Genomic DNA, 27,626 nt, shown 5'->3' on the forward strand with positions numbered 1-27,626 from the left:
ATGGGGAGAGACAGATCTTCAATCCTCATGGGGTTGCAGATTACAAAGTGGCACAGTAATATGGTTAAGAAAAATAAATTAATGTTTTAAAAAATGTTTATAAAATATAAATGTTTATTTATAAAATGGTTCACATACTTCTTTGAGAGTATTACGCTCCATTTGATTATTCATTTTATGAATAAAGGTAAAAACATTGGAAAGTGCTCAATTGGAATGGTAAGGATGATACCAGCTCTTAAGTTTTTGATTTATAGAGTAACAAAAGGACATAAATATGTTTCTGTCTCCAAAGGCTAAGTTGACACTTTTGAAATTATAATGGGAAACTGCAGGGTCGATGTGGAAAACCCCCCATCTAATCCGTAGAATAAGAAACAGACATGTAATTACATAAATTTAAAGAGGAATTAATTATAACTGAGTGTTATTATTTCACACTTGGGGGCAAATTATAACATTTTGTTAATTCTAGTGGAACAAAAGTATGAATTAAAAAATGAAGTAATGCAAGTAGAAGCTACTGGTGAAGTATTTAGCTATGCTGAACTTTGTTCCATCGCCACCTCATCAATAATGTATTAGCAAACATTAGGAAAAGGTAAGTAAACAGCCTATACATTTCCCATTAAGGAGTCAGAGATTTACAGCATGGAAACAGGCCCTTCAGCCCAACTTCTCCATACCATCCAGTTTTTACCACTAAACCAGTCCCAATTGCCCGCATTTGGCCAATATCCCTCTGTACCAATCTTACCAATATAACTGTCTAAATGCTTTTTAAAAGTCAAAATTGTTCCCGCCTCTACTACTGCCTCTGACAGCTCGTTACAGACACTCACCATCCTCTGTGAAAAAATTGCTCCTTTGGACCCTTTTGTATCTCTCACCTTAAACGTATGCCCTCTAGTTTTAGACTCCCCTACCTTTGGGAAACGGTGTTGACTATCTACCATAAATATGCCCCTCATTATTTTATAGACCTCTATAAGTTCACCCCTAAGCCTCCTCTGCTCCAGGGAAACAAGTCCCAGTCTATCCAGCTTCTCCTTGTAGCTCAAAGCATCAAGTCCCGGTAGCATCCTAGTAAATCTTTTCTGCACTCTTTCTGCAGTAAGAAGTCTTACAACACCAGGTTAAAGTCCAAGAGGTTTGTTTCAAATCACTGGCTTTCAGAGCACTGCTCCTTCCTCAGGTGAATGAAGAGGTAGGTTCCAGAAACATACATACAGACAAAGTCAAAGATGCAATACGATACTTTGAATGCGTGCATTTGCAGGTAATTAAGTCTTTACAGATCTAGAGAGAGGGGTAATCCCAGGTTAAAGAGGTGTGAATTGTCTCAAGCCAGGACAGTTGGTAGAATTTTGCAAGCCCAGGCCAGATGGTGGGGGGTGAATGTAATGCGTCATGAATCCAAGGTCCCGGTTAAGGCCGTTGTCATGTGTGTGGAACTTGGCTATAATTTTCTGCTCGGCGATTCTGCGTTGTCGCGCGTCCTGAAGGCTGCCTTGGAGAACGCTTACCCGGAGATCAGAGGCTGAATGCCTTTGACTGCTGAAGTGTTCTCTGATTGGAAGGGAACATTCCTTCCTGACGATTGTCGCGCGATGTCCGTTCATCCGTTGTCGCAGCGTCTACATGGTCTCGCCAATGTACCACACTTCGGTACATCCTTGAATGCTATGAATGCTAGAAATCTGAATCAAACAGAAAATGCTGGAAATACTCAGCAGGTCTGTCAGCATCTGTGCCGGGAAAATGTTTCATGGCGTAGTGTCATACAAGACTACAGCACAGAAAAGGTCCTTCGGCCCAACGCTTCTGCAGTCAAAAACAACGATCTGGAGATTGTAATCTCAATTTCCAGAACTTGGCCCCAACCTTGGCATCACAAGTGCACATCTAAATACTTCTTCAATGTTATGAAGGTCTCTACCTCCACCACCCTTTCAGGCAGTGAACTCTAAACTCCCATTATCCTCTGGGTGAAAAGAAGTTTCCTCCCATCCACTCAGAACCTTGGGCGGAATTCTCCGACCCCCCCGGGGCCGGCGTCAATCCCGCCCCCGCCGTGTCCCGAATTCTCCGCCCCCCAAGATTTGGCAGGGACGGGAATCGCACCGTGCCGGTCGACGGGCCCCCCGCGGCGATTCTCCGGCCCGTGATGGGCCGAAGTCCCATGGCTGATAGGCCTTTCCCGCCGGCGTGGTTTAAACCACCTCTCTTACCGTCGGGATTGGCGGTGCAGGCGGGCTCCGGGGTCCTGGGGGGCGGGGGGGGGCACGGGGCGATCTGACCCCGGGGGTGCCCCCACGGTGGCCTGGCTCGTGATCGGGGCCCACCGATCGGCAGGCGGGCCTGTGCCATGGGGGCACTCTTCTTCCGCCCCCTCCATGGCCTTCACCATGGCGGAGGTGGAAGAGACCCCCTCCCCTGCTCATGTGCCGGTATGATGTCAGCAGCCGCTGACACACCGGCGCATCCGCGGACTTACGCCGGCCGGCGAAGTCCTTTCGGCCCCGGCTGGCGTGGTGCCAAAAGCCGTTCACGCCAGCCGGCGAAGTGGGAACCACTCCGGCGCGGGCCTAGCCCCTCAATGTGAGGGCTTGGCCTCTAAAGGTGCGGAGAATTCCGCACCTTTGGGGCGGTCCAACGCCAGAGTGGTTGACGCCACTCCGACACGCCGGGACCCCCTGCCCTGCTGAGTCGGGGAGAATCCCGGCCCTTATCTTGAATTAATGGTCCCTGGTTATTGGTCCATCTACCAAGGGGAAACGTGTCTTCCTGTCTCCACTACGCCCCTCATAATTTTATACTTCTCAATCATGTCCCCCCTCAGTCTCCTCTGCGCTGAAGAAAACAACCCATGTCTATCCAGTCTCTCTTCATAGTTAAAACTCTCCAGCCTAGGCCAGTTCCTTGTAAATCTCTTCTGCACCCTTGTAGTGCTATTATACCCCTCCTATTTTGTGGATTCCAGAACTATGCACATTACTCTGAGCTATGGCCTAACCAATGTTTTATACCGTTCCAACATAATCTCCCTCTTCAACTCTATGCCTCGGCTCATAAAGGGAAGTATACCATAACCACTGTGTCTACCTGTCCTGCCATTTTAAGGGACCGGGGTACATGCACACCAAGGTCCCTCTGATCCTTGGTGCTTCCCAGGGTCCTGCAGTTTACCATGTATTGACATGCCTTGTCCTGCCCACGTGCATCATCTGACACTTTTCCAGATTGAATTCTATTTGCCACTAATAAGCCCATCTGCTGGCCTTGTAAAGGGTTCAGAGGTGGTTCACAAGAATGATCCCTGGAATGAAGAGCTTGTTGTATGAGGAACGGTTGAGGACTCTGGGTTTACATAGAACATAGAACAGTACAGCACAGAACAGGCCCTTCGGCCCTCAATGTTGTGCCGAGCCATGATCACCCTACTCAAACCCACGTATCCACCCTATACCCGTGACCCAACAACCTCCCCCTTAACCCTACTTTTATTAGGACACTACGGGCAATTTAGCATGGCCAATCCACCTAACCCGCACATCTTTGGACTGTGGGAGGAAACCGGAGCACCCGGAGGAAACCCACGCACACAGGGGGAGGACGTGCAGACTCCACACAGACAGTGACCCAGTGGGGAATCGAACCTGGGACCCTGGCGCTGTGAAGCCATAGTGCTAACCACTGTGCTACCGTGCTTCCCACAAAGGGGAGATCTTACGGAAACTTACAGGATACTGAGTCCTGGATAGAGTGGATGTGGCGAGGATGTTTCCACTTGTAGGGAAAACTAGAACCAGAGGACACCATCTCAGACTAAAGGGACGATCCTTTAAAACAGAGATGAGGAGGAATTTCTTCAGCCAGAGGATGGTGAATCTGTGGAATTCTTTGCCACAGAAGACTGTGGAGGCCAAAACACTGAGTGTCTTTAAGACAGAGATAGATAGGTTCTTGATTAATAAGAAGATCAGGGGTTATGGGGAGAAGGCAGGAGAATGGGGATGAGAAAAATATCAGCCATGATTGAATGGCGGAGCAGACACGATGGGCCGAGTGGCCTAATTCTGTTCATCTGTCTTATGGTCTTTTTGACATGACATTGATAGGGCCAATATTGGTTGGCTTAGATTTTTCTTTCCTTTTGGAACAGGGCATACCTGTAACACTTTCCACATTGTTGGGTAAAGGCCTGTGTTATAACTATACTGCCATAGCTTGGCTGGAAGCATGAATAGCTCTGAATCACAGGTTTGCAACACTACAGCTTGGATGTTGTTGGGATCCATAGCGTTAGATTTGTTTTGGCACTGCAGACTCGATGGGCCGAATGGCCTCCTGTACTGTATGTTCTATGTTCCATGTTCTATCATCTGGAGTAAATCAAATTAGCAGATTCAGTAGGGACCTCAGGAGAAGGCTGGGATAGATTATCCAGTCAACATTTCCGTCTCCAATCGATCACTTCAGAGTTTGCGCTTTAGCTGGGCACCATCATCATTGGGAATGAAATGACTCATGGAACCATCTCTTATTCTGAATTGTCCGCTAGTTTTCATGACTGGATGTGGAAAAATTCCATTGAATGTGGGATCGCTTAGCTCTGTCTAGAGTCTGCTGCTTCTCCTTAACACATGCTTAACACTTATATTTCCTGTGTTGTGGCTTCATCAAGTTGGCACAACATTTAGCCTTTTGCTGCTCCTGGCATGCTCTCCTACATGTCTCATTGAACTAGTGTTGGTTATCTTGCTTGAGAATAGAAACATGAAAGATTTACAGCACAAGAGGAGGTTGTTCGGCCCATCATGTGCATGTCAGATGAGGAAGAGCTCTCTAGCCTGATCCCACCAACCAGCACTTGGCCCATTGGTCTTCGGCACCTCATGTACTTATCCAACCACTATTTAATGTAATGAATGTTTCTGCATACAACACCCTTCAGGCGGTGAGTTCTTGTGTTCCACACACTACTGGATGAAAAAATTACTCATCAACCCACTTCTAATTCTTCTGGTGAAAACTTTAAATCTCTTCCCTTGAGGATTGTCCTCTCTGCTCATAGAAACGTTTCTTCTTTTTAGTAGCCTCGAGGGAGATTGCATAGCGTATATGAGGGATTGATTCTCAGAGCAATGTGTTATGGAGCAAACCAGGAAGCAGGCTTTTTTAGATTTAGTATTATGTAACAAAAAAGGCTTGATAAATAGTCTTGTCGTTCAGGATCCTCTTGGAGGGAGTGATCATAACATGCCAGAATTTCAAATTCAGATTGAGCCAGAGAAGACAGAGTGCCAGACTGGAGGTTTAGCATTGGGCTGAGGTAATTATACAGGCCTGAGGAAAGTGTTGGCCCAAGTAGACTGGGTGGGACAGTTGAGAAACAATGGTGGATGTTCAGGGAGATATTAAATACCACTCAATCAAAGTACATTCCTGAGAGGATGTGGAATTGTAAAAGGGAATAAAAAATGTTCCATGACTAAACAAGGAAGTCAAGGAAGGTATAAAGGCCAAAGCTAGTGGTAAGCTGGAGGGTCGGGAGAACTTTAAGGTCCAGCAAAAGGCTAATAAAAATAAAATCAAGACAGCTAAGATGAATTACAAAAGGAAACTAGCAGAAAACATAAACACTGATACCAAAAGCCTATGTACGTATATGAAAATGAAATGAAAATCGCTTATTGTCATAAGTAGGCTTCAAAAAGCCCCTAGTATAAAGAGGAACTGAATAGCTAAAGTAAATGTTGGCCCTTTAGAGGACGATACTGGTGAGGTAATAATGGGGAACACCGAGATGACAGAGGCACTGAGCCAATATTTTGTCTGTCTTCACGATAGAAGATGATAAACATTTTCCAAAAACTACAGTTAACGCAGAGGAACTTGGTGCAATAGCCATCACTAGGGAGACGGTATTGAGTAAACTGATGGGATTAAGGGCATAAAATATAAAAGTCTCCGTGATCTGATGGGCTGCGCCCTAGGGTATTAAGGGAGATGGCAGCTGAGATTGTGGATGCATTGGTTATGATATTTCAGAATTCCCTGGATTCTGGAAGGGCCCCGGTGGATTGGAAACATGCCAATGTGAAGTGGCTATTCAAATAGGGAGAGGGGCAAAAATGAGGAAACTATAGACTGGTTAGCTTGACCTCTGGACATTTGGAAAGATAAAGCTCAATCCACCATTGTCAGCATGTATGAGTGGTAAGTCATGCTCGACAAACTTGCTTAATTTCTTTCAGGACGTAACCAGCAAGGTGGATAATGGGGAATCTGTACATGTGGTATATCTAGACTTCCAGAAGGTGCTGCATAAAAGACTGATCCAGAAGATGAAATCACAGGGGATTGCGGGTCGAGTACCATATTGTATTGAGAATTGGCTGACTGACATAAATCAGAGGGTCAGGATAAATAGGTCCTTCTCTAGCTGGCGAACTGTAGCTAGCGGGGTGCCACAGGGATCAGTCCTTGGACCTCAACTGTTTACAATTTATATAAATTTTCTGCAATCAGGGACAGAATGTAACATAGGAAAATTTGTGGATGATATTAAAATAGTGTGGGAAAGCAGGCAGTGATGAGGAGATAAAGATTTTATAGATGGATATAAATAGGCCAGGAGATTGAGCCAAAATTTGGTAGGTGGAGTTTAATGTAAATGCTGCTCTTTTATCTTTATTAATAATAACCACAAGATGCGAGTACGTTCCGTGTATTGGACAACTGACCACTCAACCAGTATAGTCGTTCAATTGTTGTTTATTATTGAACATAGGCTTGGTTCTATGCGTAATAATTTACACGCGGCTACACATTAAAATATACCTAACCGCTTAAATGACCTTTACTTAACTTTCATATGACCGGCTCTGTGCAGGTTAGACAAGGCCTTTATCTGCATCCCCACGTGTGACAGCTGGAAATTGTCAGGTACGTTGAGGCTGCGGCTCGTCCTTCAGGTAGCGATCGCAGGTTGTTGAACTTGGCTGGTCGATGTGCTGCAGTTGGTGGGGCAGAGGCCGGTCCCAAAAGAGGCATAATAATGGTCGCGCAGTTCTTCTTAAACTCCAATCTTTCACGCTTTTTTGGGCGGTCCTAACTCGGGATCCAGTGGATCGATAGGATTTCGATCACCCAAATCGATTCTGGCCAATTAGGCGCGGGTACTATGATAGCTGGGCGGGTCCTAGTTGTCATTGTCCAAAGCACGTTGGCACTCCCAAATAAGGTAAATAGGCGCTCCCAAGTCAGTTACTACTGCTATGTTTCAATCTGTGTCCCATTGTCCTGGGGAAATCAGTGATTGACCTTCAGCAGGTGCCAGTTTCTGTGTAAGTCTGGTTTCCTCTGCACAATACACAGGGACTGTGTATCGCCTGTGTCCCAACCTGACCACAATTCCCATTGTCCTTTGCAGGCGGCCATTTTAGATGGCCACATAGATAAGTGTGAGGTTATGCATTTTAGCTGAAGAAATAGAAATGCGAATTATTATCTAAATGGAAATCAGGTACAAGATGCGTCTGGGGCGAGGGAAAGTCGGTAAGCAGGTACAGCATGTAATTGAAAAGGCAAATGGAATGTTAGTGTTTATAACAAAAGGACTGGAATATTAAAAGTAGAGAAGTGTTGTTTCAATTGTATAGGGTGTTAGTGAGACCACATCTGGAGTATTGTGTCCAGTTTTGGTCTCCTTATTTGAGGAAGGATGTCGTGGCATTGGAGGCAGTTCAGAGGAGGTTCACCAGATTGATTCCAGGATGAAAGGGTTAAAGTATGAGGAAAGATTAAACAGTTTGGACTTATACTCGCTGGAGTTTAGAAGATAGAGAGGGGATCTGATCGAGGTGTATAAAATACTAAATGGTATTGAGAAAGTAAACGTAGACCAAATGTTCCACCTTGTGGGGACATCTAGAACAAGATGTCACGGATATAGGTTGAGAGGTGGTAGATTTAGAACTGAGATGAGGATGAACCACTTCTCACAGTGGGTGGTAAATTTGTGGAACTTACTGCCCCATAGGGCTGTGGAATCTTGAGTCATTAAATGTTTTCAAGAAAGCGATAGATATATTTTTGATTCAAAAATGGGTTAAAGGGATATGGACAACACGTGGGAAGGTGGATTTGCGACCAGGAAGAGATCAGCAATAATCTCATTGAACGGTGGAGCAGGTTCGAGGGGCTGAATTGCCTACTTCTGCCCCTAATTCCTATGTTCCTGCATGAAAGTCCCACAGGGGCTGGTTTAGCACAGGGCTAAAGAGCTGGCTTTGAAAGCAGACCAAGGCAGGCCAGCAGCGCAGGTTCAATTCCCATACCAGCCTCCCCGAACAGGCGCTGGAATCTGGCGACTAGGGGCTTTTCACAGTAACTTCAGTTGAAGCCTACTTAAGACAATAAGTGATTTTCATTTCATTTTCTTCATTTTTACAGGGAGCCAGCATGGAACTGGAGCGGTTTGCGCCGCTCCAGCTGCCGATCCCAGCGCGAACTGTGCGTCACGGGATCCGTGCTTGCGCAGTTGCGTCAGCGCCAATGCGTGCATGCGCAGTGGTGCCAGAGCCAATGCGTGCATGCGCAGTGGCCTCCTTCAACGCGCCGGCCCCAACGCAACATGGCGCGGACTACAGGGGCCGGCGCGTAGGAAAGGAGGCCCCCAGCCAGAGAGGCCGGCCTGCCGATTGGTGGGCCCCGTTCGCAGGTCAGGCCACATTGGAGGCCCCCCTGGGGTCGGACCCCCTCTCCGTCCCTACAGGCCGCCACCCGACCCTTCCACGCCGAGGTCCCTCTGGCCCAGAGCAGGTTAGAACGTTGCCGGCGGGACTCGGCTCTTTTCTTACAGCCGCTCGGCCCATCCAGGCCGGCATAGAGCGGCCCGCGACCGGCGCTGCACCAACCATGCCGGCGCCAATGCTCTGCGGAGAATCGCGTGCCGTCGTCAGGGCGGCGTGGCACAATTCGCGCGGCCCGCCGGCGATTCTCCAACCCATCGTGGGGTCGGAGAATCCCTTCCCGGTATTGTTCATGATGCTATTCTCTTAAGATCTGCTTGCCTTGAATAAGCATGTAGTTGAAGTGACATCCACTGCTATGCTATGAATAAGACATATCTATGGCTGCACGCATAATCCCTATTCTTCATTTATTAGCTGCAGCTAATTCTTTTCATGCTGAAGAAAACAATGTTTGATCATCAATGCTGGACAGATGTATCCAGACCTGGCTTTGCCAATATGGCCAAAGCATTTCCTGTGGTGGCACTGACCCAGCTGGTTGCGACTCCTGATGTGTCGGTACCAGCTGTTGCAATGTTTCTTCTATTCATAGACCATAGAATCATAGAATTCACAGTGCAGAAGGAGGCCATTCAGCCCATCGAGTCTGCACTGGCCCTTGGAAAGAGCACCCTACTTAAGCCCCACGCCTCCACCCTATCCCCTTTATCCCCGTAACCCAACCTAACCTTTTTGGACACGAAGGGCAATTTAGAATGGCCAATCCACCCAACCTGCACATCTTTTGACTGTGGGAGGAAACCGGAGCACCCGGAGGAAACCCACGCACACACTGGGAGAACGTGCAGACTCCACACAGACAGTGACCCAAGCCAGGATTTGAACCTGGGACCCAAGAGCTGTGAAGCAACTGTGCTCACCACTATGATACCGTGCTGCCATATTCCAGCGGAAGATATAGTAGTTTAGGTAATACCAAAACATTGCCTCTTGTGGATCCAACTTCTTTTTTTTAATATAAATTTAGAGTACCCAATTATTTTTTCCAATTAAGGGGCAATTTAGCGTGGCCAATCCACCTACCCTGCAGATCTTTGGGTTGTGGGGTGAAACCCACGCAGACATGGGGAGAATGTGCAAACTCCTGGTTTAGAACACTGGGCTAAATCGCTGGCTTTGAAAGACCAAGGCAGGCCAGCAGCACAATTCAATTCCCGTACCAGCCTCCCCGAACAGTCGCCGGAATGTGGCGACTCAGGGCTTTTCACAGTAACTTCATTTGAAGCCTACTTGTGACAATAAGCGATTTTCATTTTCCACACAGACAGTGATCCAGGGTCAGGATTCGAACCCAGGTCCTCAGCGCCGTAGGCAGCAATGCATCCAACGTAAGAATGCATGACCACTGGAAATGTTTGAGACATCTTGGCATTCAACTTTTTTTTTACAAAAACTTTACACAGCACAATTTTCCTTCTCCACTGGGCCAAACCTAGCCATGTTTCGGCAAGTGACTGGTGAAAAGACCTTTGTGTGGGCTCCACAAAGTTTGAGCTTTTATATTTTAGGTTTCGACCAATAAAACAAATGATCCAGTCTGCCTTCTTGACCACCTTATCTACCTGCCTTGTGTCCTTTGGGGTATGTTAGGGGCCAATTGGAATTGTGAAATGTAGCCATAAATATACATAAAAAGTGCATACACCCAGGACTGTCAAGCTCATTGCAACTGTCAACAGACCTCTCAAAATCAACTATCAAAACTGAGAGAAGCATCTGTCAAAACAATGCCAAATAAAAGATACAATTCTGATGGAAATGCAGGAACAAAGTGACCTGGAGATTTTTGTGCACAAATCATTGAAGGTGACAGGGCAGGTTGGCTTCGGTCAACAAGACCTGTGAGATCCTGAGCTTTATAAATAGGTTACCTAAAATATAAAAGCTCAAACTTTGTGGAGCCCACACAAAGGTCTTTTCACCAGTCACTTGCCGAAACATGGCTAGGTTTGGCCCAGTGGAGAAGGAAAATTGTGCTGTGTAAAGTTTTTGTAAAAAAAAAGTTGAATGCCAAGATGTCTCAAACATTTCCAGTGGTCATGCATTCTTACGTTGGATGCATTGCTGCCTACGGCACTGAGGACCTGGGTTCGAATCCCGACCCTGGAACACTGGTTCTGCCTCAAGTGGAGTATTGTGCCCAAAGCTGAGCATCACTTTTTATGAAGTATTTGAGGGCTTTACAGAGGGTGCAGAAAATATTTACATAAGTTGGTCCAGAGATTAATGACTTCCGTTAGGTGGATAGAAACTGGAAGAGCAGATTGGGAGGAGATATTGGAGAGATGTTCAAAATCTTGAGTGGGCCAGATACAGAGAAACAGTTCCTATTGGCAGAAGGGCCAAGAATCAAAGTACATGGATCAATAATGATCGGCAAAATCAGCTAATAGAAAGACAAGGAAAAATCCAGAGAGTGGCTAGGATTGGGAATGCAGTGCCTGAAAGCATGTTGGAGACAGATTCAATCGTTATTTGAAACAGAGATTGTAAGCACCTGACAGGAAAATATTTGCCGAGCCACGGGAAAAAGTGTTTCCAGCTATATTTCTTTTGCAGTCATCTGGGTCAGACTTCATAGGTTGAATGGCCACCTTAAGTGTTGGAACCATTCTATCGTCGGAATTTTCTATCATTCCCGCCGACTGGATCTTCCGGTCCCACTGATGGCGGACCCCCACCATGGTGGGGGATGAATGTTGTCTACCTCATACGCTGCAGGAAAGGATGTCCCGAAGCATGGTACATTGGTGAGACCATGCAGACGCTGCAACAATGAATGAACGGACATCGCGCGACAATCACCAGGCAGGAATGTTCCCTTCCAGTTGGGGAACACTTCTGCAGTCAAGGGCATTCAGCCTCTGATCTCGGAGTAAGCGTAATCCAAGGCGGAGCAGAAATTTATAGCCAAGTTCCGTACACATGAGTACGGCCTCAGCCGGGACCTGGGATTCATGTTACATTACATTCATCCCCCACCATCTGGCCTGAGCTTGCGAAATCCTACCAACTGTCCTGTCTTGAGACAATTCACACCTCTTTAACCTGGGATTACCCCTCTCTCTGGATCTGTAAAGATTCAATTACCTGCAAGTGCTCGCATTCTAAGCATTGTCTGGCATCTTTGAATTTGTCTATATATGTGTTTCTGGAACAAACCTCTTCATTCACCTGAGGAAGGAGCAGTGCTCCGAGAGCTAGTGTTTGAAACAAACATGTTGGACTTTAACCTGGTGTTGTAAGACTTCTTACTATCTCAGAGTGATTTGTGGTTAATTGTATTAGGAGAGGTTCATGGTATTAAAAGCAGGGGCTAAGAAAGTAGACAATATTTGAACCAATGATACCTTGACCACTGTAGATCTCATGCCAATTTTAAGATTTTGAGTTTGGGAGCCATAAATACCGAGACAGTCACGTATTCTTATGTAATTTTAAGGTAGTTTATTAGAAGCAACAATTTTGATATTGTAAGGAACCACTTTTAAATTCTTGTCTGAATCTCGCTTCCTTTTAACACCTGTCCTGCTGGCTGTTTTTAAAACTACAGACTTTTGTTTTTAAACTGAAGCCACCCCCCCCCCCCCCCCCCCCCCCCCCCCCCCCCCCCACCCCCCCAGCCCTGTTGCAAGATGCAATTTGTACTGGCCCAAGCACACCCCTTGATACAATGTGCTCCGTGGCATAGCTTGTGGTGCCATTTTGATGGACTTTGCCTCTCCTGAACTCTGGGACATTTTCTGTTTTCCATTGGGATTGGTAGAACCTTTCAGAAAATTCTAGAGTGAAAGGCAGGTTCCATTTTCGCTTTCAGTTTCATTCGAAGAAGGAGCTGGACAGAAGCCTGTTAAATATCTCTTCCAGAAAGGCTGGAATTGCTCTCTCTGATATCTCTGCTGGAGTGACCAGGTCTGGACACACTATCATTCCTGTGAAGGTTTAACTCCTGTTTTGAATACTGTAAGCATTCTCTATCCAGCTAGACCTGGGAAGGTTTAACACTTGATTTAAATGCTGCAATCATTCTTTCCAGCCAGCCCTGTGCAAGTTAAACCTCTGTGAGAAAGGCTGGGAAAATCTCAGGCTGATATCTCTCCTTAAAATCTAAAAAGAGTCCTGCCATCCAGGTCCTTTTCTCTCTATATACCGCAACCGGAAACTCTGTACAAAGAGCAGAGGCAGAGTGGACAGAAAACCCCTCCTTTAAACTCTGAGGTAGAGAATTTGAGTGCTGTCTCAGTGAGACTGAGAGTCAATTTTGTCCAAATAAAGGTGACTCTCTGGAGATTTCTTGCAGCCTATGAATCTAACTGAAGCCAGATTCTAAAAGATCCAAGCCAAGGGATGATTTCAAGATCACCGATTACAAAGACTACCACCTCGGCAGCAAAGATTCATTTCAGCCCTTTTGATCCCTGCTATTTTTGAACATAGAAACATAGAACTGGGCCAACATTTATTGCCCATTCCCAACTTCCCTTCATTTAAGAGGGCATTTGAGAGTCAACCACATTGCTGTTGATTTGGAGTCACATCTGGCCAGACCAGTTAAGGATGAGAGGTTTCCTTCCCTGAAAGACATTAGGGAACCTGATGGGGTTTTAATGACAATTAACATGGTTTCATGGTCATCATTAGACTTTTAATGCCATATTTTCTTTACTAAATTCAAATTTCACCACCTGCCATGCCCAGGTTTTGCCCTGGGTCTCTGGCTTACTAGTCCAGTGCCAATACCACTACGCCACTGTCTCTCCAATGCATTGCTAAATAGACAGGAAAAACAATGTCCCTTGGCAGATATGAGAGCGGTTCGCTGATCCCAGAGGACGTACAGACGGTTGGCACAGTTGATCACTGTAGCTTGTGGTGGCAGCATTCTGCTCCAGCCAAAGTATGAGGGAACTCTTTCCAAAGACCCCATCCCCCCCCCCCCCCCCCCCCCCCCCCCCCCCCCGCCCTCCATCATTCCTGCTCTTCCATATGAAGAAGATGGTTGCCTGACGAGGGCTGCCATTTGACAAGGACAGTCCCCTGTGCCCGAGCACAAATTAATGTACTTTATTTCTAAGGGCAGGCAGTTTACTCTGTGTCATTCACTTGTTTGAAACTTTCTTACCAACGAATACAGCACAGGTATCTAAGATGTCAGGTTAATCACCTGCTATCTGTCCATCACTTAGTCTGAGGCCATGGTTTAGTTTACTTCATGTTGAGAGGGACAGCATTGAGAGGCACAGCAGTGAGAGGGACAGCATTCTGAGGCACAGCATTCTGAGGCACAGCATTCTGAGAGACAGCATTCTGAGGGACAGCATTTAGAGTGACACATTGTGAGGGACAGCATTGAGAGGGACAGCATTGTGAGGGACAGCATTGTGAGGGACAGCATTTAGAGTGACACATTGTGAGGGACAGCATTGAGAGAAACAATGTTGTGAGGGACAGCGTTGAGAGGGACAGCATTGAGAGAGGCAGCGTTGAGAGAGACAATGTTGTGAGGGACAGCATTGAGAGAGACAGCATTGTGAGGGACAGCATTGAGAGAGACAGCATTGAGAGAGACAGCATTGTGAGGGACAGCATTGTGAGGGACAGCATTGTGAGGGACAGCATTCATTGAGAGAGACAGCATTGTGAGGGACAACATTGTGAGGGACAGCATTGAGAGAGACAGCATTGTGAGGGACAGCATTGTGAGAGAGAACGTTGAGAGGGACAGCATTGTGAGGGACAGCATTGTGATGGACAGCATTGTGAGTGACAGCTTTGTGAGGGACAGCATTGTGAGTGACAGCTTTGAGAGGGACAGCATTGTGAGGGACAGCATTGTGAGGGGCAGCATTGTGAGGGACAGCATTGAGAGGGGCAGCATTGAGAGGGGCAGCATTGTGAGGGACAACATTGTGAGGGACAGCATTGTGAGGGAGAACGTTGAGAGGGACAGCATTGTGAGGGACAGCATTGTGAGGTACAACATTGTGAGGGACAGCATTGAGAAGGCCAGCATTGTGAGGGACAGCATTGTGAGGGACAGCATTGTGAGGGACAGCATTGAGAGAGACAACATTGTGAAGGATAACATTGTGAGGGACAACATTGTGAGGGACAGCATTGAGAGGGACAGCATTGTGAGGGACAGCATTTTGAGGGACTGCATTGAGAGGGACAGCATTGAGAGGGACAGCATTGTGAGGGACAGCATTGCGAGGGACAGCATTGAGAGGGACAGCATTGAGTGGGAGAACGTTGAGAGGGACAGCATTGTGAGGGACAGCATTGTGAGGGACAGCATTGTGAGGGAGAACGTTGAGAGGGACAGCATTGAGAGGGGCAACATTGAGAGCAGTGGCGTGCAGAGATCTGGTGATGCCCGGGGCAAATCTTGATTGTATGCCCCAAAGACTCAAGTATAAGGCCTAATATACTGAGAAATATTATGAGAAAGGAAAACATTTTGAATATATAAACACAGATGAAACATGAAATAAACGCTTTATTCGATTTTAATATAAATCAATCAAATTTATTAAGTTCTTTTCCCCAAATGATACCTCCTGTCACAAAACACCTGAACTACTTCACTTTACATCAGCTGTGAGAAATTCTTTTTCAATGCTTATTAAAGCCAGGTTGGTCAGTCGCTCCTGTGACATAGAAGACCTCAGATATGTTTTTATTAATTTCAGTTTTGAAAATGACCTTTCACAGCTTGCGACTGAAAATGCGATTGTAAGCAGTAATCTGTATGAAACACACAGCATCGGAAAGACATCCCTCCCATACTGCAGTAAAGACTCCAGAGCATCTTTAGGATCAGAGGGAACTCTATTCCCTCCAGCTCGAAGGAGCATCACAAAATCAATAATTTTGTCACATAACTGAATTGCAACCACATCATTGTCATAATAATTTGCAAAGTCTGAACATTTCTTTTTTAATTTCTCTCTTTCTTGTTCATCTTCAATCACTACTGAATTCAAGTTCAGAAGAAAAGAAAATCGGTCACTGAGTCTTTGAAGACGGTCTTCAATTTCAGTTTTTAATCTGTTCACAATCTCTACCATTACTCTATTCATTTCTTCTTGTGCCGTCAGTCCACTATCTCTTGCTGACTCTCCAGGCATTATTCTTCTTCTCCTTGTTCGTGCAATTGGTATTCCCCAATTTTCACAATATTCATTGGCTAAATCTATTGCATTGTGGATAATTTCGTCATTCTTCAAATTCAAGATATGAATAAGTCCTCTCAGATCACAAGAAGCTTCATGGAACCCCATTTTCGGATCCTGCAAACGTTTTGAGACTTTCTCCACTGATGATAAAACTGAGTCCAAAAATTTAATAAAGCTATAAATGGGAACTGTTGAATAGAGTTCAGTAGCGATCCTGCATCAGATTTAGTTTCCCTTGAAAATTCTCCTTCCAGCAGGTGTTGAAGGCTTGCAGTAACGTTGTCACACTCTTCGTGGATTACTTGCACAGCATCATGGCTGGAACTCCATCTTGTGTCACACTGTCTTTTCACAGTCCGAGTGACAAATGATTTTAACACTTCCCAACGAGAAGTAGATGAAGAAAAAAAAGTAAAGAGTTTTTCTAGAATGCCAAAAAATGTAACAACAGTAGGTTGCACCTCACTTGCATGGACACAGGCCAAATTGAGGCTGTGGTTCTCGCAGTTCACAAACACAGCTTTTGGGTTAACTTCAAGAATGTTTTGTTGAACACCTCCTCTCACTCCAGCCATAACTGCTGCGTTATCATATGCTTGACCACGACAGTCATTCATGGAAATTTTGTCTTCTTCCAATTTTTCCTGAATTTTATTTACCAGGCTGACTGCATCTTTCTTGTTGACTTGAAAAAATCCCAGAAATGTCTCCTTTATTTCTACTTTTCTGTTTTCATCAATATGAACGTAATGCAGAATTTCAGAAACCTGATCTTCATGGGCAATATCTGGAGTTGAATCCAGCATTATGCTAAAATATTTTGCTTCCTTAATTTCGGAAATTATATTTTTCTTGACAGTTTCACCAAGAAGATTGATTATTTCGTTTTGAATTCTGTTGGACAAGTAGGTGACACTTTTTGGTTTCTCTTTCCCTCTCTGCAAGTGTTTTGCTAAGATGTCATCATATTTGGCCAAAAGTCTGATTGTTGCTAGAAAGTTTCCTGTATTTTCACTGACTGTCTCCCCTGGCTCTGATAACCCAGATATTCCTTCTCCTCGATGTCCACGATAGGCCAGATTCTGTTTTGCCAGAAAGGATATAACCTCGACAATCCGTTCAGTTATAGCTTTCCATCTTTTCTTTTCAGCAGACATTTGCTGTTGAAGTTCAGCATCTATCGTAGTTGAATGATGGAGTCGAACTACGAGGTTCAGGTATTCCCTCATGTGAGCTCTATGAGAAGGGCTTTTCTCATGGTCAGGTATTCCAAGTGGAGAAACCGTCTTCCTTTCCAAAGTTTGACACAGACGACAAATGCTCCTTTGAAAACAAAAAGCAAACAAAACAGTAGCATGCTTTCCGATATGGAGAGTATAACAACCATTTTCTCTCCACAATTTCTCCGTTTGTGGAAACTTTATCAAACCACTGTTTGGAAAATGATCTCCCATCCTTCTCAGCAAATGGACCACTTTTATTCTGATATCTTTCAGGGCCATGTTGTAATATTGTCATCTTCAAATGATCTGGAATCGGTTTCTTCAAACAGCCAAAATTGCTTCTTTGCAAAAATATGCTAAAATCTTCTTTATTTTCTTCACATGGATCATCATCCTGACAACGAGACTGAGGAGAGAGAGTATTATGTTCTGACCGAGCTGAATCCGTATCAGAAAAATCCTTCTCTGCACCCACATCATCTTTTACTTCTCCAGGTTCTCCTACTTCTTCTTTACTTCTTTTTATCCATGCATCTAATGCCCCTCTTTGATGGGACTCTTCTTCAACTCTGGCCCTCTTTTTTTTCTTGTTCTGTGCTCCACTCGGTTGTACACGAAATACTCGTAACATTTCATTTTCTATCTCAAAAACCGTAAGACGCATGAGAAAATGGGAAGAAAATGGTAAACAATCGGTCAGTTGCAGACGGATAAACCATATTTAATTTCTTTGTTCCTTTGTATCAAATTATTTCACACTGATTCTCCACTGATAATTTTGTGCAATTTATATCATAGACTTGCAAATTAGTGGTATCTGTATTCGAATATTAGCATGTGAAGGAATAAATGTCTCCTATTCCGAGATTAAATGCCATAGCAGTCCTCTGATCATCCAGGCTTCACTCTTACTACATCCCACGTAAATATTTCATTAAATATCACCAAAAAACCTATAAAAAACGTAGTTGCACTCGTTCTAGAGCTATTCACTGACCTCTTTATCTTTGTCATCTCTAAGGTATAGGACGGCTGCCTGGTCCAGTTGACAGCAATAGAGAGGGTGCAGAGAAGAGTTTTAAAATGGATCAAAAAATAAAGAATATCAGTTCTGTGGATGGACTGGAGAAAAAGGGAATGTTGCCCCGGGAGAAGATTGAGAGATTTAATGGAGATGTGTTAAAACTTGTGAAGGGTCTGGACAGATTAGATAAAATGGGGCTATTCCCATTGGCGGAAGAGCCAAGAACCAAAGAACACAGGTTTCAATTGATCGGCGAGAGAAGCAATGGCAACATTCAGAAAAAAAGTGTGGTTTGGATGTGGAATGCAGTGCCTGAGAGTGTGAAGGACGTAGGTTCAACTAAAGCTTTGAAAAGGAAGTTGGAGAAGTGCCTGAAGGGAACAAATTTTCCGTGTGGTGGGCAAGGTAGGAGTGAGGCAAAGTGAAGCGTTCTTCCAGGCTGCCAACATGGACAGGGTGAGCAGCCTCACTGGGTGCAGCAGCCATTCTATAACACGATGTGGAGATGCCGGCGTTGGACTGAACACACTAAGAAGTCTTACAGCACCAGGTTATTCACCTGAGGAAGGAGCAGTGCTCCGAAAGCTAGTGTTTAAAACAAACCTGTTGGACTTTAACCTGGAGTTGGAAGATTCTTACTGTTCTATAACACAGGGCTGGGCAAGGCCAGGCCATTCGGGCCATCAGCCCTGCACAGGCTCCTTCCAACTTCGCCTCATTCCCCCTTCTACTTGCTTCCGAATAACCTCCGCTAATTCCCCACGAGCTGGGCCTTGAGCCCAAAGCCGTCGGGCGGAAATCATAGCTTTTCAAGTATTATTTCGCAAAAAGCACTCGTTCGTTAAAAACGCACCCAGGGTGGCATTGCCGTCGATTCGGGAGAATTTGCGCCCTTTCTGTTCCCGCTCCAGCCGCCGAGTGGAAAGCCGCCTCTTCACCAGCGGCGACCGCGGTGCGCAGGCGCGATCCATTCTCTGATTGAATGCCCCCATCCAATGGATGCCCGGGGCCAACGTACCGTCGCCCCCCCCCCCCCCCCCCCCCCCCACTCTGCACGCCACTGATTGAGAGGGAGAACGTTGAGAGGGACAGCATTGAGAGGGATAGCATTGTGAGGGACAGCATTGTGAGGGACAGCATTGAGAGGGAGAACGTTCAGACGGGCAGCATTGAGAGGGACAGCATTGTGAGGGACAGCATTGAGTGGGAGAACGTTGAGAGGGACAGCATTGTGAGGGACAGCATTGAGAGGGAGAACGTTAAGAGGAACAGCATTGTGAGGGACAGCATTGTGAGGGAGAACGTTGAGAGGGACAGCATTGTGAGGGACAGCATTGTGAGGGACAGCATTGAGAGGGACAGCATTGTGAGGGACAGCATTGAGTGGGAGAACGTTGAGAGGGACAGCATTGTGAGGGACAGCATTGTGAGGGACAGCATTGTGAGGGAGAACGTTGAGAGGAACAGCATTGTGAGGGACAGCATTGTGAGGGAGATCGTTGAGAGGGACAGCATTGTGAGGGACAGCATTGTGAGGGACAGCATTGTGAGGGAGAACGTTGAGAGGAACAGCATTGTGAGGGACAGCATTGTGAGGGACAGCATTGAGTGGGAGAACGTTGAGAGGGACAGCATTGTGAGGGACAGCATTGTGAGGGACAGCATTGTGAGGGAGAACGTTGAGAGGAACAGCATTGTGAGGGACAGCATTGTGAGGGAGATCGTTGAGAGGGACAGCATTGTGAGGGACAACATTGAGAGGGACAGCATTGTGAGGGACAGCATTGTGAGGGACAGCATTGTGAGGGGCAGCATTGATATGGACAGTATTGATATGGACAGCATTGAGAGGGACAGCATTGAGAGGGACAGCATTGTGAGGGACAGCATTGTGAGGGAGAACGTTGATAGGGACAGCATTGAGAGGGACAGCATTGAGTGGGAGAACATTGAGAGGGACAGCATTATGAGGGACAGCATTGTGAGGGATAGCATTGTGAAGGACAGCATTTAGAGGGACAGCATTGTGAGGGAGACGTTGAGAGGGACAGCATTGTGAGGGACAGCATTGAGTGGGAGAACGTTGAGAGGGACAGCATTGAGAGGGACAGCATTGTGAGGGACAGCATTTAGAGGGACAGCATTGTGAGGGAGAACGTTGAGAGGGACAGCATTGTGAGGGACAGCATTGAGTGGGAGAACGTTGAGAGGGACAGCATTGTGAGGGACAGTATTGAGAGGGAGAACGTTCAGAGGGGCAGCATTGAGAGGGACAGCCTTGAGAGGGAGAACGTTAAGAGGGACAGCATTGTGAGGGACAGCATTGCGAGGGAGAACGTTGAGAGGGACAGCATTGTGAGGGACAGCATTGAGTGGGAGAACGTTGAGAGGGACAGCATGGTGAGGGACAGCATTGTGAGGGGCAGCATTGTGAGGGACAGCATTGTGAGGGACAGCATTGTGAGGGAGAACGTTGAGAGGGACAGCATTGTGAGGGACAGCTTTGAGAGGGACAGCATTGTGAGGGACAGCATTGTGAGGGGCAGCATTGAGAGGGACAGCATTGAGAGGGACAGCATTGAGAGGGACAGCATTGTGAGGGACAGCATTGTGAGGGAGAACATTGTGAGGGACAGCATTGTGAGGGACAGCATTGTGAGGGACAGCATTGTGAGGGGCAGCATTGAGAGGGACAGCATTGAGCGGGACAGCATTGAGAGGGACAGCATTGAGAGGGATAGCATTGTGAGGGACAGCATTGAGAGGGACAGCATTGAGAGGGACAGCACTGAGTGGGAGAACGTTGAGAGGGACAGCATTATGAGGGACAGCATTGTGAGGGATAGCATTGTGAGGGACAGCATTGAGAGGGACAGCATTGTGAGGGAGAACGTTGTGAGGGACAGCATTGTGAGGGACAGCATTGAGTGGGAGAACATAGAGAGGGACAGCATTGTGAGGGACAACATTGTGAGGGGCAGCATTAAGAGGGACAGTATTGAGTGGGAGAATGTTGAGAGGGACAGCATTGAGAGGGACAGCATTGAGAGGGACAGCATTGTGAGGGACAGCATTGTGAGGGACAGCATTGTGAGGGAGAACGGTGAGAGGGACAGCATTATGAGGGACAGCATTGAGTGGGAGAACGTTGAGAGGGACAGCATTGTGAGGGACAGCATTGTGAGGGACAGCATTGTGAGGGACAGCATTGAGAGGGACAGCATTGTGAGGGACAGCATTGTGAGGGAGAACGTTGAGAGGGACAGCATTGTGAGGGACTGCATTGTGAGAGGCAGCATTGGATGGGTGGATTTGTTTATTGTTACATATACCAAGGTACAGTGAAAAGTATTTTTCTGCGAGAGCTCAAACATATCATTTAGTACACGAGAAAGAAAATAAAATAAAAAGAAAATACATAATCGAGCAACACAAGGTCCACAATGTAAATACATAGACACTGGCATCGGGTGAAGCATACAGGAGTGTAGTATTAATTAGCTCAGTCCATAAGAGGGTCGTTTAGGAGTCTGGTAAAAGCGGGGAAGAAGCTGTTTTTGAATCTGTCCGTGCATGTTCTCAGACATTTGTTTCTCCTGCCCGATGGAAAAAGTTGGAAGAGTGAATAAGCTGGGTGGGAGGGATCTTTGATTATGCTGCCCGCTTTCCCCAGGCAGTGGGAGGTGTAGATAGAGTCAATGGATGGGAGGCAGGTTTGTGTGATGGACTGGGCTGTGTTCATGACTCTGAAGTTTCTTGCGGTCTTGAACCGAGCTGCTGCCATACCAGGCTGTGATGGAGCAGATAGGATGCTTTCTATGGTGCATCTGTAAAAGTTGGGAAGAGTCAGTGTGGACATGAGAGAGACAGCTTTGAGGGGGATAGCGTTGTGAGGGACAGGGTTGTGAGGGACAGTGTTAAGAGGGACAACGTTGTGAGGAACAGCATCTTGAGGGACAGCATTGAGAGGGACAGCATGTGAGGGACAGCATTGTGAGGGAGAACGTTGAGAGGGAAAGCATTGTGAGGGACAGCATTGAGTGGGAGAACATTGAGAGGGACAGCATTGTGAGGGACAGCATTGTGAGGGACAGGATTGTGAGGGACAACATTGTGAGGGACAGCATTGAGAGGGAAAGCATTGTGAGGGACAGCATTGAGAGGGACAGCATTGTGAGGGACAGCATGTGAGGGGCAGCATTGAGAGGGATAGCATTGCGAGGGACAGCATTGTGAGGGAGAATGTTGAGAGGGACAGCATTGAGTGGAAGAACGTTGAGAGGGACAGCATTGTGAGGGACAGCATTGTGAGGGACAGCATTGTGAGGGACAACATTGTGAGGGACAGCATTGTGAGGGACAGCATTGTGAGGGACAGCATTGTGAGGGACAGCATTGTGAGGGACAGCATTGAGAGGGAAAGCATTGAGAGGGACAGCATTGTGAGGGAGAACGTTGAGAGTGACAGCATTGTGAATGAGAGGGACAGCATTGTGAGGGACAGCATTGTGAGGGGCAGCATTGGGAGGGACAGCATTGAGAGGGACAGCATTGAGAGGGACAGCATTGAGAGGGACAGCATTGAGAGGGACAGCATTGAGAGGGACAGTATTGTGAGGGACAGCATTGAGAGGGACAGCATTGTGAGGGACAGCATTGTGAGGGAGAACGTTGAGAGGGACAGCATTGTGAGGGACAGCATTGTGAGGGACAGCATTGTGAGGGACAACATTGAGAGGGACAGCATTGTGAGGGACAGCATTGTGAGGGGCAGCATTGTGAGGGGCAGCATTGAGAGGGGCAGCATTAAGAGGGACAGCATTGAGAGGGACATCATTGAGAGGGACAGCATTGAGAAGGACAGCGTTGAGAGGGACAGCATTGTGAGGGAGAACGTTGAGAGGGACAGCATTGTGAGGGACAGCATTGAGTGGGAGAACATTGAGAGGGACAGCATTGAGAGGGACAGCATTGAGAGGGACAGCTTTGAGAGGGACAGCATGTGAGGGACAGCATTGTGAGGGACAGCATTGAGAGGGACAGCTTTGAGTGGGAGAACATTGAGAGGGACAGCATTGAGAGGGACAGCATGTGAGGGACAGCATTGCGAGGGGCAACAGAGAGCGGTAACATTGTGAGGGACAGCATTGGAGGGACAGCATTGTGAGGGACAGTGTTGTGAGGGATAGCAGTGTGAAGGACAGCATTGAGCTGTGTAAGAATGTTGGGAGTGACTCTCGAGTGTCTTGTTAAGGGGTGTGCTACTGGGTGAGTGATGGGGATGTGGTGCATTGGACAGTGTAACAGGAAGATGATTTGTGCAGATACTTTGCTCACCTTAACCACCTGAATGAGGTATTTAAACTTTTAGTTGTGCCGCTCCTATGTCTTGGGTGTCACGCTCTGGGCATTAAACCCTCTCATCTTGTGTTCCTATTCCCTCTGGAATAGGAACACAAGACACTCACCTGAGGAAGGAGCAGCGCTCCGAAAGCTAGTTATTCGAAACAAATCTGTTGGACTTTAACCTGGTGTTGTAAGACTTCTTACTGTGCTCACCCGAGTCCAACCCCGGCATCTCCACATCATTCCCTCTGGAAACATGGCCTCCTTTGTTGCTTCCAGCTCTCTGATCCTGGCATCCAGGGCAGAGTCATTAAAATAGGGAGCTGTTTCACTGGCCTGGTGTGGCATCCTCCTTCTCCCTCAATGCTTCAATGTCTGCAGTGCACCACAGTTTTCCATAGGTAGGAAACTCTGCAATTTTAAAATAGAAAGACTGCTTCCTGGCCTGGTCACTCCAGAGCACTATTCAGTCGCTTGCCCTGTGCAGAGGCTGCCATCAGCACACCAAACCAGCCTGAAGCCACTTGTGGCCTGTTATAATCAGGGAAATAAGTTGGGTATGCAAATTCAACCTACTACTCACCTCGATTCAAACCAGTGTGGATAGACCGCAAATCGTGACCTTTGTACCCAGATATCGCCGCAAATGCATTTCTAGTCCATTGTCATCTGCAGACTATTAATTTTGACACAAAAAATATGATAGAACTCATGTGAAAGAATATTGGTTGTTTAAATCTGTAATTTATTCCTGAATACAAATAAATACGTTGATTGGGAACAAAACCTTCTGCTAAAAATTGTTTTGTATGTTGTAGGTGTAATCTCGCACCCCTTGTGGAATACACTGATGATGTGGGACTCAAATCTGATTTTGTCACAATGAATCCATCAGTCGTGCAAAGAGCTTTTGGAAGTCTTCGAAGTGAGACAGACAGAGAGAAATTTGTCGACAGGCTAGCAGTGTTGAACGACAGTGTTCTGTGGATCCCCGCGTTCATGGTTAAAGGTGGAGAGAAACATGTTGAATATGTAAACGAGCTGATCTTGAAGAACAGACTGAACATTCAGACAGCCTATCCATCCTTACGACTCATACATGCTGTCCGAGGGTAAGTATCATTCCACGGTTCAGACTAGGTTCGCTGTATGCTTTAGACCATGAAGCAGACAGCATCTTGAACATCTGCTGACCAGGGATGTATAACTTTGATCCACAAAGCTTAAACGCTCAGCTATCAATAGGAATTCAATTTTAAGACAAATGATTAGGGGGACAAAAAGTGTCTCAAAATTTCCTCAGATCTGCACAATTTGCATAATCCAAGCATTTTTTTTAATGTTTAGATTAATAAGGGCTGGAATCTTGCAAAGTTTTACCATATAAGGCCTGCTTGACCTATGCAATATAAATAATATATCACCTCCATTCAAACCAATCATCCTCTATATATAGTTCTTGAATTGAAAAGGGTCGATCAGTAGCATTCCCAACATCAAATGAGATAAAGAATAGATGACGTTAAGGAAACTCTGATTGGAACCTGGCATTATTTTGAATAATGCACAAAAACGAATCCATTCTCGGTGAAATAGTGGGCAAAGGGCTTATGATTGATAACATAATTAAAATTTTCTGCAATTGGAAACTTTCCTGACCATAAACTCATTTATCAACTATGTTCAGAGGCAGTGAAAGTTAGAAGATTACTATGAAAAGTTAATAGCCATACACCACTCCACCATACAGTTATGCCTGATGAATGTCTGCCTCCATGAAGATGTATGGATTAGAAATGAACTTAGTTTGCATATAATCCTAACTGACATTAAAAATAGTTGTGGTATAAGTAATAAATATATCCCTATCTCAAATAATATAAATAAATAAATGTTTTCTACATAATTGGGTTTCAAAGGCCGCATGGTTCCTGATAATTATTTTGTCTATCTGCCTGTATTTGTTTTTTGAAATGTTTTTCAGAAAGTTATTTGGTTCAATGAGGAAGTATGTTGGACAAAATTCCCTTAAAGTCCCTAAATGAGATGAGGGAAGATACTTGCGTACTTTTTCTCAACGATGACTCGTTATCTTTATACACTTTATACTTTAAAATTGCTGAATAGCAGCAGGTTTCCGTCATTCAACCCATAGTTTTCGTTCCACTCTTTGGGGAGACATGACCTTTGATATGGGGAACTTCTGTACAAAACTTCCATTCCCATACTACCTGTAAAACATAAAACAGAGAATCCAGAAAATAGGCAAAAATCTTCTTTTTCCAATCTTGAGGGACAGCAAGGTAACTCATTGGAATGCAGTTTCCCGTTTAACTGCTTATTTGTAAGGATACATTGATGGTATTTATAAATGAACTAGGTGCTAGAAAATGTTGACAGCTTAGATGCAGGTTGAATATCAGACCACTATAGTATTATGAAGCAGAAACATTTGTAATGTTTGACAAATTAGACACCATTCCAAAATTTAATTCTGCTGTATGAACTATAAATGGTGCAACGTGATCATTGTATGCATTTTCCAAATAACGCAGTTGTGATCATGATCCATGTTGTTCAACTATTGTCCAGACAAAGGCAAAATTTGTTTTGATCGAATTAATTGCGTTTTCTGATGAGGTAACAGTTGGATATAGTAATGTGGGGCGGGATTCTCCGACCCCCCCCTCCCCCGGCCAGGCCGCAGAATCCCGAGGGGGTGGGGGGAGGCGGCATGAATCCCGCCCCACCGCCCCGACCCCGGCTGCCGGATTCTCCGGCGCTGGTATTTCGGCTGGGGCGGGAATTGTGTTGCGCCGGTCGGGGGCCATTGGCAGTGGCCCCCACCCAGCGATTCTCCGCTCCGCGATGGGCTGAGTGGCCACCCGTTTGTGGCCAGTCCCGCCGGCGTAAATCAAACAAGCTCCTTATTAGCAGGACCTGGCTCTGCGGGTGGCCTGCGGAGTTCTCGGGGGGCACACGGGGGAATCTGGCCCGGGGGGGGGGGGGGGGGGCACAGTGGCCTGGCCTACGATCAGGGCCCACTGATCTGCGGGCGGGCCTGTGCCGTGGGAGCACTCTTTCCCTTCGCACCGGCCGCTGTAATGGTCCGCCATGGCCAGTGCGGAGAAGAACCCCCCTGCGCATACGCTGGGATCACGTCAGAATACGCTGGTGCGCCCACGCATGCGGCAACTCATGCCGGCCGCGGAGGCCCTTAGGCGCCAGTTGGCGCAGCGCCAACCCCGCCGCCGCCGGCCTAGCCCCTGAAGGTGCAGAGGATTCCAATTCTGGGCACCATACTTGAGGAAGGATGTGAAGGCATTGGAGAAAAAGGTTGGGCAATATTCTCTGACATCCCCGAGGCATGTTTCCGGTGGCTGGAGATGGCTTGCTGTTGACCGGCAACAAGGGCCGGGATTCTCCGAAATCCCGGGCAAGTGTTGATGGCGGCATAAGCACCGGAGTGGTGTATGCCGGCGTCAACGGGTCTCCTGGCCCAGTTATTCCCTGGATTGCAGCGGGCTAGAACGCCGTCGGAGTGCTGTGCGCTGCTCCAGCGCCGAAAGCCGGCCCTGCATGGCCAGCGCGGGTCCCCACATGCGCGCCACGGCCAGGACAGGTCTGCGCATGCACGCGACTGCTGTCTCCTCACCGGCACATGCGTGTGGTTGCCTTCTCCGTGCCGGCGCGGAGCAACATGTCGGTGACGAACAGTGGGCCTGCTCGGAGGGAGGTAGGCCCCCTCCAGATGGTGGCTGCCTGCTGATCGGAAGCCTCCGATCACGGGCCTGAACCCCATGGAGGCCCTGAAGAATCGGCGGCCTGGCGTCGGCGTGGCGTGGTGGGATTCTTGTGCCCCCTCCAGCGATTCTCTGACCTGTTGCGGGCTCGGAGAATCCCGGCCAAGATCTCCTGGTCCTACCACTGTCAATGATATTTCCCATTGAATCCACCCCACAGTGGGGGGGTGGCACCAGAAGATCCAGCCTGCATGAACAGTCGGTAGATCTCATCCAACACCACAGAAGTT

General features: G+C 46.7%; 1 protein-coding gene across 4 annotated transcripts in view; it reads left to right on the plus strand.

Moving 5' to 3' along the window:
- Nucleotides 1-27,626, plus strand: part of st8sia4 (ST8 alpha-N-acetyl-neuraminide alpha-2,8-sialyltransferase 4) — a 73,731-nt gene that overhangs the window by 11,579 nt on the left and 34,526 nt on the right. For all 4 annotated transcript variants that reach the window (XR_005461629.1, XR_005461630.1, XM_038805187.1 and 1 more), the window contains exon 4: nucleotides 24,412-24,705. Coding sequence is in view for 2 of the 4 variants with exons in the window: in XM_038805187.1 (XP_038661115.1) it covers nucleotides 24,412-24,705 (294 nt within the window). In the remaining 2 variants the exon portion in view is untranslated. The remainder of the gene's footprint in view (nucleotides 1-24,411; nucleotides 24,706-27,626) is intronic.

Source organism: Scyliorhinus canicula, chromosome 8 (genome assembly GCF_902713615.1).
Source record: "Scyliorhinus canicula chromosome 8, sScyCan1.1, whole genome shotgun sequence".
NCBI lineage: Eukaryota > Metazoa > Chordata > Chondrichthyes > Carcharhiniformes > Scyliorhinidae > Scyliorhinus > Scyliorhinus canicula.